Source organism: Artemia sp. Qi Xiang Cuo, chromosome 5, assembly GCF_049724085.1.
Source record: "Artemia sp. Qi Xiang Cuo chromosome 5, ASM4972408v1, whole genome shotgun sequence".
Lineage (NCBI taxonomy): Eukaryota > Metazoa > Arthropoda > Branchiopoda > Anostraca > Artemiidae > Artemia > Artemia sp. Qi Xiang Cuo.
In genome coordinates, this window is record NC_142798.1 from 17,212,032 (window position 1) to 17,226,509 (window position 14,478).

Genomic DNA, 14,478 nt, shown 5'->3' on the forward strand with positions numbered 1-14,478 from the left:
AAAAAAACAATCCGCACAGTGTTCTATAAGTTTGCAAAATATCTGCTTAGCCTTCCCCCCTGTCGAAGAAACCGCCAGATTTCAGCACGTTACGGAATCGGTGACCCCTTCGTCGTGATCGCGACCAGGAGGAAAAAGTTCCTGAAATCTTTAGACCCAACCCATAGTATGTATGAAGCTATAGTCAGCAATGTGTAATGGTTGTCTTTTTATGTAAATAGTTTCACCATTGTTTTTTTTTAGTTATTGAAGTATTAATTTAAGTTGTTCGTTCGTTCGATGTGTTTTGTTGTTTTCTTTTCATTTTCTCTCTAATCCATTTTTACTTTTTTGTATTGTTAAAGATGGTTAATAAAAATCATTCATTCATTCATTCAAATACTTGACACCGAATCTGCAATTAAGTATCTTTTAAGATTCTTTTTTAGACTTACAACCTGAATCAGCAAAAATTTTAAAAGATGTAAAAGTCAATTTTTTTTATTGAGAGTATGATAATGCCATCTCTGTTATTAACAGCCAATTATGTGTTTTTGTATACGCCAATAAAATAGTTTCAACGCTATATACATTTGAAGATTTATCCTTTTAACTGAGCTGATGAAATACTTAACAATGGATTTACAATTAAATATAGTTTTTAACCCTATTTTTAAATTTACAGCCTAAATCATCAATGAATCTAAAATAGGTTAAACTCAAAATGTTTCTATTGAAAGTATGACAACGCCAAATCTGCAATACTTTTAACACCGATTATGTACTCTTACATAATTCTTAAATAGGTTAAGGCGTTAGTCATCAAGTAGTTTAAAAGATGTGAAACTTTTTATTTATTAAGAGTACGACAACGCCATCTACTCCTCTTATGGATACAAACCAGCGGTAGAGTTAAAATTTTCGGGAATAAATCAATCAGGGTATAAAACGACAGTAAAAGAGTGGTATTTATACCATTCATTACAAAAACCATAGTCTAGGTAGCTTTCGGTTAAACAAATTCCCACATAAGATCTAAATTTCTGATGTCAGGTCAGACGGAAAGCGTCTGGTCTTGCTACAAGCACAAGTATACCATACCCTGCTGTATAAATGGGCACCCATAAGGGGGGGGGGGCACCTGCCCCCCTGGCTGAATGACGGTGTCATATATTTGTATTAATTTAAAAAACTTTACACAAAATACGTTTTCAAAGAAAAGTAAAGAGCTCTATTAAGCTGAAAATGGGCAGAAATAAAGTCAAATAATCTTCCAAGTGTTAAACTACCACAAATCACTATCAACAATTAAATGAAACTCAAAACGAATAGAAATTATAATATATTGCCGAGTCAAACTTAAAACGAGCAAAGACTAACATTACTAGGACTGACGACCCCCATGCCTTCTTAAGACCAGAACATAACTTAGACTTTACTAAAAAAAAAAAAAAAATGACGGTGGATTGTCAGTGTAATTTGCCTATACTGATATTTATTCCTTAAAATAAAAAATGGGTTAAGAAAAAGTGAGGAAAAAAAGTTTTTTAATTATTTAATTAAAAAAAAAAATGAAAACATTTAAACATATTTTGTTTTCATTAAAGTGCAAATTATGTTCTGGTCTTGAGAAGGCATGGGAGTTATCAGCCCTATTAATGTTAATTTTTGCTTGTTTCGAGTTTGACTTGGTTATTTATTGTAATTTTTGTTCATTTTGAGTTTCATTTATTTATTGATAGTGATTTGTGGTAGTTTCACACTTGGAAGATTATTTGACTTTATTTCTGTCCATTTTGGCTTAATAGAGTTCTTTACTTTTCCTTGAAGAACTTGTTTAGTGGGAAAAGTTTTTTTTAGACAGATTTCTATTAGTTTTTTAATGACAAAGTCACTTTCATGGCACAAAATGATATTTTATATCTTTTCGTTTTTTTTTATATAAAAATGTATTGTTTGGCATAATTTTGGGAGTTTGACATGCCCAATACTCCTAAAGACATAGTTACTGGACCGTTCTACTATGCTAAACAAAATAGTAGTCTCAAAATTTTTAATGCATGTTTTTGGGAAGTTAATCGGCTTGAGAGACGGCCTGATTTTCCTCCTATCTCTTTTTACTCTTAGAAAGAACACAGAACTTTTAATTTTGAATCGAATTAGCTTCTTTTAATGTTTCAATTATATTTCTAGCTATTATAGAGTAACGCTGCCTATGATATTACTTATATGCCTTTTTGAAAACTTGAATGTATACAGGTTTTTCATTTAATTGGAACTCCCCCTAAATGCTTCCTAGAAGTTTCACCTTAATACTCTAAGCGTCATTAGTTACAGTAACTGTAGTGGCAGTACCAAAAGTATACAAATAGTGCTTTCTGGCTAGTACAAAATCCCCCACGACTTACTCTTAAAGATATCACTTAATAATATAAATTGTTCTCGGGATATTGCTTGGTCACCTTTTTGTAAGTTCACATGTTAATAGTTTGTTTTGATTTAGTTCAACGTCCGCCTAAATATTTTTTATATTTGATTACTGGATATATTTTTATATTCTCTTTGGTCTATTGGCTACAAAATGGCTGTCTCACAATTTCGATCGAATGTGTTTGGGGAAAAGAGGATATGAAGGAGAGGGGGAGGGGCTACGTTCGTTCCATTATACTTGATCCTTAAATGGAGTTACAGGTATGTATGTCAAACTACCCCAGTCTCTCTAAAGTTTAGAATACTCATTCCATAAAAACCAGTTATCCCCCCGGGGAATAAATTAAAACCCGTATCCCCACGCTTTGTGGGATTGTGTCTGACCAAAAGGATTTGTTGTGAGATCTTTGGACTAATTTTCAACAAATGGCTATCTTAGAATTTCTATTGGATGCATTGGGGGAAAATATGACGTGGGGAGGGGTATAGCTGCCCTCCGATAAACTTGACTCTTAAAAATGGCTCTTCAACTTCCAATTTCCAATCCAATGAGCCCCATCCGAAGTATATACGACCCCGTTTCCAAAAAAACCTTAAATGCCCTCGGGGCATACCTTACAACCCTTACCCTGACGACCATGAGGGGGTTCTCATCCTCAAAGGCATAATTTTTGTACTTTTAAACTAAGTCAAACAAAATAAGTATCTCGAGATTTTGACTGGAAGTGGTTGGGGAAATGATGGCTAGGGGGGGGGAGGTTTCTATGACAACCAATGGTCATCTTAAAATATCAATCAGATGCGTTTCTGGAAAATACGACGTTTGTGTGTGGGGGGGAGGGGAGGGGCGATTTGCCTTCTGATCACTCTAACTCTTAAGAAGAGTACTTTAACTTCTAATTACCAATTCAATGAGCCCTCTGTGAAGTTTATACGACCCCCATTTCTATAAAAACCTTATATGCCCCCAGGGCGTAACTTACAACCATTGACCTGAGGGCTATAGGGGGGGGGGGAGTTATCCTCAAAGACATAATTTCTGGACCTTTTGACTACACTGAACAAAATGGCTATCTCAAAAATTATGATTGAGTATGTTTGATGAAATGATTGGTGTATGGCGAGGGGGCTGGATGACATCCAATAACTTATGACAGTTAAAACCGCCAGTTGTACTTCTGATTACCAATCAAATGAGCTCCCTTCCTATAAAAAAAACCTTATAACCCCACACGGCATAACTTATAACCCTTGTTCTGAGGGTTGTGGAGGAGGGAGGGTGTCATTCTCAAAGTCATAATTTCTGGACCTTAAAACTACACTGAACAAAATGGCTATCTCAAAATTTTTATTAGATGTGTTTGGGTAAGTGATTGACGTGAGGGTGGGGGAGGTGGCTCCCCTTCTTGAGCTCTTTTGAAGTTCATTTGACATTTCTTTCTATAAGAAGTGCCCTGGTTTAAAAAAAAAAATATACATTGTGCCCACATCGCTCTTTACTTAGGCAGCGCTATCACGCTGCCCATTATATTTTGTCTTGAGATTTCAATTATACAGAAATAGAAGCGCTAATTAGACCAGGTAAGCCCCCCCCTAAAATTCAGTCTATGGGCGCCCATGGCTGTATACCCTAGTCTACCCTACTGCAAGTATACAAATACCATATTGTCGCTATTAAAAAATGTAGGACTTTATTAAGTCCAAATCTTTTTACTTATATTTCGATGCATTCTCTAAAAGAACTTTATCCACGGCTCGACAAATTGAATACGGGCATTTTTAAAAAAGAGTTTTAGCTTTTTTTCTCGATAAGAAAACAAAATGCAGTCTTCAGTTTCCTAAGTACCATGCTTGGCTTTCTTAAAGGGATTTTTTCTTAAAAAAAAAAAAAAAAAAAAAAAAAAATGTTTGGCTTCCAAATAGAAGAAGGATATTCAGTTCGAATTCTGTACTTTTAGGATACTAAGTTTTCTAGTACCAACTTTGTATTTTTGTGAGAATTTTTTTGACTCTAATTAAAATGAGGCCCATTTTGACAACAAAAAGAGCTGTAGTTTTCCACCAGATTCTGAATTTATAACTTTCCATATCTTCAAAGTTTTCACTTAGGAACGGTCCTTGAACCCCTCTATGCAATAGAGACAATCCTTGAAACACGGGACTGACAAGCGAATATTTCTAAAGCATATTTATTTTTGTCCATTTTGAGTACGAGACTTGGGGTGTCCAGCGTCAACTGCAATTATATATTTTTTTAATTTACTTTAATTTTACTTTTATGTAAAATGAAATTTTATTACTTTTACTTTTTATAATGTTTTTTATTTACAATTAGAAACTTATTGTCAAGCTCCGACGAAATAAATTTCATGTATATTAGAAAGTAAAAAACAAGAAATAGCACGGAACGAAACAAACAGTTGCAATAGTAGAAGATAAATCAAAGTAAAAACTGATTTATAATTCTAACCTGACCTGAAAAGAAAATAAAACTATAAAAAATTGCTAAATGCTCCTATCATAGTAATCGACTTGCCAGATATTAGACGACTAATTCTATTTGACTTGTTTTAGTTCAGGTCAGCTTTGAGTTTCGGATTTCATGCAATCTCTAACATAACCCTAAAGTAAGATTGGGATTACCTGAACATACCTGTACAAATCCTAAAAAACTCGCTTGGCTAAGCCAAAATCTCTAAAATGACAAACAAGCTAATTCATGACCCTATTTCGCTTCTTTTTTTTGTCAAAACAATCGCAATGATTTTTAATTTGACAAAAGGTTTGAAATTGAGGTCTTGAATTTTTTCCTTACGAAGTGATTTTAAATATAATATGTTTATTCCTTCTGAATGGATGATAGACTATCTATGAACAAGTGAAATGACATAATCTTTATACAATTCTGAAAACGGCTTAGGCTAGCTTTGCCTCTTACTCAGACTATTTGTCTTGGCTTTTTCTCCAATTAGCCACGGCTTGATCGTAACTAGATTTTAATTCACTTGATTTAGGCAACTAAGGTAGATAGTTATAGAACTAAGGGATGATCAAATTTTTGAGTTGACACATGACGGAAATTCTGAATTAAATTCAATTAGCCATCGAGCCATGGCTGATTGGAGAAAAAGCCAAGACAGATAATCTGAGTGAGACGCAAAGTTGGCATAAGCTTTTTTCAGAATTGCCGACATATAGAGGCTGCAAGTTAAAAAAAAAAAATAAGACAAGGTAGCCGAAAAAATTCCCAAGGAATCACGAAAAATTACTTCCAGAAAAAAATTACCAAGGATAATAATTAATTAATAAAACTATTGATAAATCCCAAGGACGGCAACCTTACCTCTAAACTTTTCGAACAAGATAGTGCTATCTTTTTCAAAAAGGCTTAAAAGGCGATTTAATAACAGCAAACCTGGTATATATCTACCTGGGGGACAACTTTCCCCGTGGTCGGTCCGCCCATGGGATGGTCCGTCTCCTTCATTTGTTGGTAATCTTCCCTCCCTTTCGTAACGAGTCTCTGATATCAGTTCAACTTCAGAAGAAACTTCTTTCTCTGAAAAAAAAAAAAATATATATTTATATATATGTATATATTATGTGTGTTGTACTAGTGAAATAAAAACAATAACCTAGCATATCAAATACTAAAAAAAAACTTTTTGGTTCCACTGAAAAGAGACAATTTAAAAGAGATGAAATTTGTTAAGGGTTAACTCTGTTTTTAACTTTTCAGCAAAAAAAAAGACAGTCAAATTGGTCAAAGAAATGGGTTTAAATTTAAAGAAACAAAATGAAGAACACCCGAAAAAAAGTCTAATATCTTAAATTAAACGATGAAAAATCGGCAAACAGCAGCTAATTATTTGACAGAATGTACCAGTCCACTAAAGTGACTAATTTGAAATTAACGACAGTACTATATTTAGTGTTTCCAGAGTTGATACTGATTGAATAATATCCTTTAAAGCTTTATATCAAATTTTATTGATTTTTGACATAGAAAAAAAAAATTAAAAAAATTGGTTTTTTTTTAAACTGTTCCTTCGAAAATTAGCCTAATTATGAAAAATAGAAGCGCCTCTAGAATAAAAAAGCAAGATCTTGACACAGAAAGATCTCTGTGTCTTTTTCACAGGAGTGTAAGGAGAAGTTAAAATCGGAAGAAAATCGCTTTTCAGCCAGTATTTTTCTATTTTTCCAGAATAGAAAATAAGATATATAATATACATACATGTCCCAATTCCTAATAATATTATCCAAAAAACTTAGAATTTTTTGAATTATTTCCCCCTTACACTAGCTTTAGAATAGTTGTTAAATTGAACATATTGCGTAAACATGGAAAATGTATACGGCTCTAAAGCCGTTGCTTCAAAAAACTTAGTTTATTTTGAAACTATATTCTATGAAACAAAAGAAACACGTGATAGGCCTACTATAAAATCGAAAACCAAGAACAAAACATTACTCCTTATTATAGTGAGGTTTGTGGCACCCTTATGTACTTGCTAAACTATTTTGCTGAATAGTGATGGTAATTTTCAGTAATGGTTCAATTTCTTTTATTGTGTCCTACATGTTTATGACTCTCACCCAAGGTCATATCTATCCGAAATTTTTGTCCGACTCGTAAAAATGTAACAAAAATGCATATAAACACATTTTTGATGCCTTTTTTTTATATGGACGATTGTCTGGTCGGATTAGGGCTTAGTCACGATTTCTTATTTCCAGCGAACTGTTGCCCGATAATTCGGTACCTCTTCATTTCAGCTTTGTATTTGCGTTTTGTGCTCCGTTTCAGCTCGAATACATTCCCGCGTAGCGATCTACCACAAGTAATCCAAATGTTCAGCCACGTTTATGCATGTGGTTCTACCGACTGGAGTTCAGTGTATCCGGAACACATTTGTTTCTCTGTCCCAATTTTGGCTCGTCTTATAGGAACCACTTTCGATTCGGCAACTTTCAGAGCATGGACGACTTGATGGTAATAAGTGTTGAACTCAACAGTGGCTGAGACGTTGGAAGGGCCAGAGCAGAGTAGATAAAACCGAACTTTGATGCAGCTTAGGACCGAAGCAACTGTGGCAACATAAAGGGAAATATTGCATTTCTCCCAATTTTGCTTGTAGACCCAGTTTCTGGGACAAGCGTTATTAAAGCTTTGTGATGAGTGTATCTGAAAGTAAGTCCGGAATGGTTACTAATCGGATTATCAGTGCAAACTGTAACTGGAAGACTAGGAATGGATGTGCATGAAAGTACATGGTCAATATTGGAGAAATTCATTGAATTTATTGTGACCCTTCAAAAGCTACGCAGCCTGAGAAAATACGCCTGATTTTGGAAAAAGACAGAAAAAAAACAAAAATTCAAGCGATTATAATGGAAATTGTACCATAATACAGGAAAAGAATTGAATTTTTATTGTAATTTCAACTATATATAATTCAATAGGTTTAATGTTACCATTCAAAAGCTACCCAGCTTCAGAAAATATGCCTAATTTTCGAAAAAGGCGAAAAGCACCCCCAAAAATTCAAGCGAGACTGAAATTTAAACCATCAAATTCAGAGATCGCTACTGTAGAGGTTTCGGCTCCTATCTACAAAAATGTGGGATTTTGTATTGTTTGCCAGAAAAAAGATCACGGATACGTGTTTAATTGTTTGTTTTTTTCGCAAAAATGATTAATTTTAATACCCAATTGATGAATAATAAAGTGATTCATCATAAAAGCTAAAATATTTTTTAAGGGCAACGACTTCTGATTGAGAAAGGGCTTAGGATATGTTCTCCTTTCATAAAACACCATCTAGTTGCACCTTATTTAGACACTTTTAAAGGGTGTCCGAAAAGTGGTCAATTATTTAAACATACTTTTGAAAATATAGTTTTAAGGTAGGCACAGTTGCTGCCTTGGAACGAAAATAAACAAAATGAGCAAAGAAAAACACTGGCACATTAAAAAAAAAATAAAATCCAAAACACAAAATCCAAAACAAGCTTACTCACAGAATTTTGGATGTTAAAATATTTTTGGATGCATTTGGAATTCATTTCAGATGTATTTGAAAGCATTTTGGATGTTAAAGCTAAAATATTTTTAAGAAAAACAGCTTCTGATTGAGAAGACTTAGAACATGTTTTACTTTCATAAAACATCATTTAATTGTACCTTAGACACTTCTAAAGGGTGTCCGAAGAATGGTCAATTATTTAGACACATTTTTGAAAGTATAATCTTAAGGTAGGCACACTTTCTACCTGGGAATTAGAATAAACAAAATGAGCAAAGAAAACTCTGGCACTTCAAAAAAAACTTTTTCCCATGCTGACCAATGGTCTGCATTACGCAGTTATTAATATCCTGATGCAATACCTTCGGCCAGGAGTGCAACTTGTGATAAGGAGTAAATCATCCGACGCTAAATAAACAAAAATAGCAAAGATAGCAAATTAACAAAATAAGCAAAGAAAAACTAAGAAAAACAAAGAGAAAGAATAAGCAAAGGCACACTTCAAAAATTTCAAAACATAAAACGCTTACTGAAAGCATTTTGGATGTTACCACAGTAACGCAGCCTCATTTAAGCCCTTTTTTGGCAAATACATTGTTGATCAACAATCACGAGAAGACATTTGCTAGTCAATATGAATCGACAATAATTTCCGCGAAAACATAAATTTTTATTATTGTTGGAAATAAACGAGAACATATTCAAAATAAATGAAACAATGTTTTACTATTCTCTACTAGACTTTTTTTAGTTTTGTAATTTTCATTGCTTATTCAGTTTTTCACTGTCTGATCAAATTCTGAAAATTTCAATTTTAAACAACAAAATTTCTCCAGTGTCGTTTGGAGGAAAAAGGGATAGATAATTCAAAAGAAGGTACCTTCTCATGCGTCATTTTAGGTAAAAGATAAAACTAACAATAAATATATGAGCCTTTATGGTAAAGTAACTGGTTTTTCTTCTAAAATTGTAAGAGCAAAAACAAATTTCCCTCATTGTTTTCTGCTTTGAAATTTCCCGCTTAATTTAACAAGTTTCACAAACAACAATTTCAATTGTGGGTCGTTTTCATCGACAACGTTGATCAATAAAACAATTGTTGGTCACTATAACACGGTTGTGAATCGCCAATGTCTCTTAAACTTTTGTCAAATCAAAAAGTTAGAAAGCGTTTGAGTGAACATTTTCTCTCCACGGGTATTGCTAATTTAAAATGAAAACACCCCTTTGGAATGACAGCACCCCTTGATATAATATGACAACAACAAACAACGTGCATTAATTACTATTAGTAATAGACTCGTGTGATAAAATATAATACTAAAGATTTAATAGACAAACTTAGTTTGATTTACTTAATTTAATTAGTTTTACTCTCCAATAATTCCAATGCCTGTAAATACTTTATATGTCCATAAGTTATTCCAACGCCTTGAAATAATTCTGTATGCAGAAGATAATATAAAAGTACACGTCAATAAGTCACAAGAGGTCCCAAAGAAAATTTTCTAATGAGTCATTAATACCGCTTTGATTTCTGATCTCAGACAAAAATAGGGGTGGAAAGTAGGAAGTTTAACCAACTTTCATATGCCATTCAGCCAGATATAATCTAATCCATATAACTGACAATGAAAGAGCTAAAATAGTTACAAAACTGAAATAAATGAATAAACAAAATATAAAGATTTTAAAGGATAAAAACAGTTACAGATATTTACATATAGCATAACTAAAAAATATATAAACTGAATATCTAGTTTCAACAAGGAAAAATATATTTTGAAATAGATGCAGGCGGTACACAAATGAGCTGTCAAAAATGCCAATTACCAAGTTATATGTTTCTTTCGTAAGCAATAATGACGAGAATTTCTTTGCAATATTAATACATATTTAAAGAGAGTATAGAAAAACCTGAATAAGAGGATTAAGACAGACAAAAAAAACCTGAAAGAGAGGATTAAGACAGACAAAAAAAAAACTAAAAGAGAGGATTAAAACGGACAAAAAAACCTGAAAGAAAGGATTAAGACAGACAAAACAAACCTGAAAGAGAGGAATAAGACAGACAAAAAAAAACCTGAAAGAGAGGATTAAGACAGACAAAAAACCTGAAGGAGAGGATTAAGATAGACAAAAAAAACCTGAAAGAGAGGGTTAAGAAAGGTCCTTGCTAGTTTCCCTCAAATTAGGTAACTTTTTATAAATCGACCTTGGATGACTATGAGCTCTGATAAAATGTCTCCCACAAAATTTTAAGGTCAAATCTTAACAAGATTTTTATTTATATATAAAAAAAAATATTATTTTCAATCTGTTAATAAATTAATAATTTATGCTTTTATTTTTTTATTATTTAAATTATTATTAAATATTTAATTTTAATTACTTTTTATGTTATTAATTAATTAATAATTTATTAGTTACTTTCATTTATTTACTGCGCCATCTACTTTATTTTCATAAAAATAAAATTTCAAACATTACAAAATGACTGAACCATTAAAACTTATTTGAAATTTTGCACACCTAAATTTCTGTGCCCTCTGTCCCTCCCCTAAAACCACCTCTAATGGTGATTGAATAAACTGATCTTTTGTACCTGAGGTTTTAAAGTGTACAGAAAAGAAGAGATTACTAAATCTTGTCTCAGAATTTTATAACAAGCAACTGTTATCGTTGCAAAAATTCTAGAACCTAGATACACAACCACAGCAACCTCCATGTGGTTGTGGTTGTTATCTAGGTTGTAATCTAGGGAAATTCTTGAACATTGATACACATCCACAGCAACCAAATGATTCTAGAACTTAGATACAAATGATTCTAGAACTTATATACAAAAATTCTAGAACCTAGATACACAACCCCAGCAACCAAATGATTATTCAAACTAACGTCTAAGTATTTAGGAGCTGAAATTAATTAGTGTGAAAGTAGAAATAAACTACAAACAAATAATTAATATAAAAGTTATTTTTAAATAATTAATTTATAAAACTTTTTCCACAAAACGAGTTTTCCAAAGAAAAGTAAAGAGCTCCACTAGACCAAAAATGAGCAGAAATGAAGTCAAATAACCTTCCAAACGTAAAACTACCACAAATCACCATAAATAAATAAATAAAATTCAAAACGAAAAGAAACTACAATAAATAACTGAGTCAAACTCCAAACGACCAAAAATTAACATGAGTATGGTTGACAATTCCCATACCTCCTCAGGACCAGAACATAATTTGCACTTTACTAAAATAAACTTTACTGGATGCCCTTCAATCCCCTTCGATTATCAAAAAGGGCACTAGCCCTTTTAATTTCAATTGAATGGGCCCCTTTCGAAGTTTCTTTGAGAATTCCTTCTATACTGGTCTAAAAAAAAATAATTCATTATGTCCACATCGCTCTTTACCTAGGCAGGCAGCGCTATTGCGGTGCCTATGACATATACAAATGTATAATAGAACTAGAAATGTACTTAACATAGAAAATAATTTATCGCAAAATCACGTATGTATATTCAAGACATGAAAAAGATGTGCCAGCAATATTAACATAAATCAGTAGAATTTTTTGTGAAAGACTCAAGAGAGAAACAGACTCCTGCTGATATAGGCATAGGCCTACTTTCTGCAAAATGGGGGGCTTAACCCTTCCTTACCAACAAAGATCAAGTTATTTCTAAGATACTGAAGTTGAATGGTACAGGGGTAAAAAACAGGGGTTTTTTCCGTTTTCAATTTCTTTGATTTCAGTTTGTCTTCATTCACTGCACACACCAAATCTCTTCACCCCCACAAGAGATTTCTCACCTATTATAATCTTTTTTTTTTATCGAACACAAGACATATAACCAACATTTTATAACGTAACTGATGTTTGTTTAACTGGAATATCAATTCACGACACCTAGGGAATTGGGACCAAACCATAGAATAAGACCTAATTTCACGCGAGAAACAACACTTTTCACTGCATCCTTAGTGTTTTCAGAGAGCTTAATAATATATAAGAAAATTGTGTTAAAAATGTTTCGATTTGGAAATTTCTGTGGCTTCAAAGACCAGTTCAAAGACTCAAAGACGTTACAAAAGACTTAATTAGACATCATTTAGAGGATGCCCCGTCACGGAAAAGGCCATTTGAAGGCCGTTATACGAGAATTGTCACATACGAGTATATTGCTGAATCTTCTAATTTCTGAGAAATTTATTTCACCCAAAACCTCGTGATTTTTCAACTTTCTCTAGTTCAATATGGACAATTGAGGAGAGCGGGCATCTACCCCCTCCACCTATCCTAGCTTTCGAAAAATACCTTTTTTGGTATTGTCACATTGTAGAGGAATTTATTTTTTTTTAACTTATTTTTCCCCTTTGAATCGGGGAGAGGAGAGGGTTTGAACACTTCAAACCTCCAAATTGACAAGCCACTAAAAATAAATACGAATATGATTAAAATTAGAAACTAGAGGGTCATAGTAAAACACAAACATATAAAAAGAGTAAAAAATGTGAAAAAACACAAACCGTATGAATTTGAAAACTTCTTGATACTTTTGCAAATCAGCTTTGATATCCTATCCTGGAAAATAAAGAAGTAATATTGTTAGTTAATGCTAATAAAAAAAAAAAACTCTGTCTTCTTATCGTGAGCGTTTAGCGAAGTCCTTTTTTGCCGGGTCTGTGGAATCCCGTATCGCTTCATTTGAGTTGATTTATAAATGACTCAGGTGGATATTGAGTTAATCGACAAATGATATCAAGGTACTGTTTTCTTTTTTATTGCCTTATTTATTTTCTATTTGTCTTTCATTTTCGCCTGTTTTCAGGGCCAGAGGAGGAGTCTGTTTTCGTGTTTCTTTTTGGTGTACAGATATTGCTAATAAACGAAGTTGAACTTGAAGCGGATTTTCCAGTGAAATATCTTTACTTAAATTGGAAGACGCTGAAGGGGCCCGCCATGATTAACCAACCAAAACAAGCATTAGACAGTACAGATACAATAAACCTATTCCAGTTTACAGAGAAATATTTTTTGTGTTGCATAATTAAGCTCAGAATATACAATAAATGTGAAAATGGAAAACGTACTTAAATACATACACAGAGAGGGTTGGATAGGGGGGGGGCAAAAACATAGACAGCGTTCCAAGGGCGCACAGCGTTTCAGTTGTGCTCTAGCAAAGTACAATAAAGTTAAAAAAAAATTGAACAACTGATATACAAATGATTTAACTTGGTCTGTAACCTAGGGTAGACCTTTGGATTCATCCTCCCACCCCTACCCAAAATGTTGTGTTCCCCTAAAATATCAAATCTTATTAACATGCATCGTGCGTTTATATCCCGTGAAGATCATACACAAGTGGCAATTCATTCCCCCTAACCCCCCCCCCCCCAAAAAAAAAACAACATTTTCCATTTCTCTTTTCCAAATGTAAGACCTCTAAGATGAATTCTTGAATACATGCCCGATACATTTAACAGTTAAAATACATACTTAAAACCAGCAGCATTGATAAAACAAAATGTTTCTCAAACATGATCTAAAAGGGGGCAAAATACGATTTACCTTCACATCGCCCATGATTTACAACTAAAAAGCCACCAGATTTTCGTTTTTTTGTAGCCAACAATGTTTTCTTTTTTTTCAAAAACGAATTACGTATAATTAAGTACTGTACAGCCATTTTTAATTAAATGTGGCTCTTCTCGTGCAAAGAAGGAGGTCCAGTTCCCTCCCCCCAAAAAATCTGTAGTAAATAACCAATAAAATTTTAGCATAATTTACACAATTTATACGCCCCTATCCCCGAAACCAATGCCCGGAAAAGTTCCCTAGACAAAAGGTGACGAAAAATCTATATCATTTATTGATATTCATTTTATCTTTCTTTTTTTATGGCTTCTCATCATACAGCCAAGGGATTAAAGACTTGGCCCTCACTGGGAGAGGCTAAATATACACCAGGTATAGTCATTTTTAGCGTATTGCTGAATCTTCTAATTTCTGACAAATTTATTTCACCCGAAAC

At 33.1% G+C, this 14,478-nt stretch overlaps 1 protein-coding gene across 2 annotated transcripts in view; it reads right to left on the reverse strand.

Moving 5' to 3' along the window:
* Window positions 1-14,478, reverse strand: part of LOC148951877 (uncharacterized) — a 64,184-nt gene that overhangs the window by 33,956 nt on the left and 15,750 nt on the right. Inside the window, exons 5-6 of one of the 2 annotated variants that reach the window (XM_089089376.1) lie at window positions 12,971-13,025; window positions 5,840-5,968 (exon numbers count right to left, since the gene is read on the reverse strand). In XM_089089376.1, the coding sequence (XP_088945502.1) occupies window positions 5,840-5,968; window positions 12,971-13,025 (184 nt within the window). Of the gene's footprint in view, window positions 1-5,824; window positions 5,969-12,970; window positions 13,026-14,478 lie in introns of both variants that reach the window. The other variant, XM_089089375.1, reaches the window with a different exon arrangement.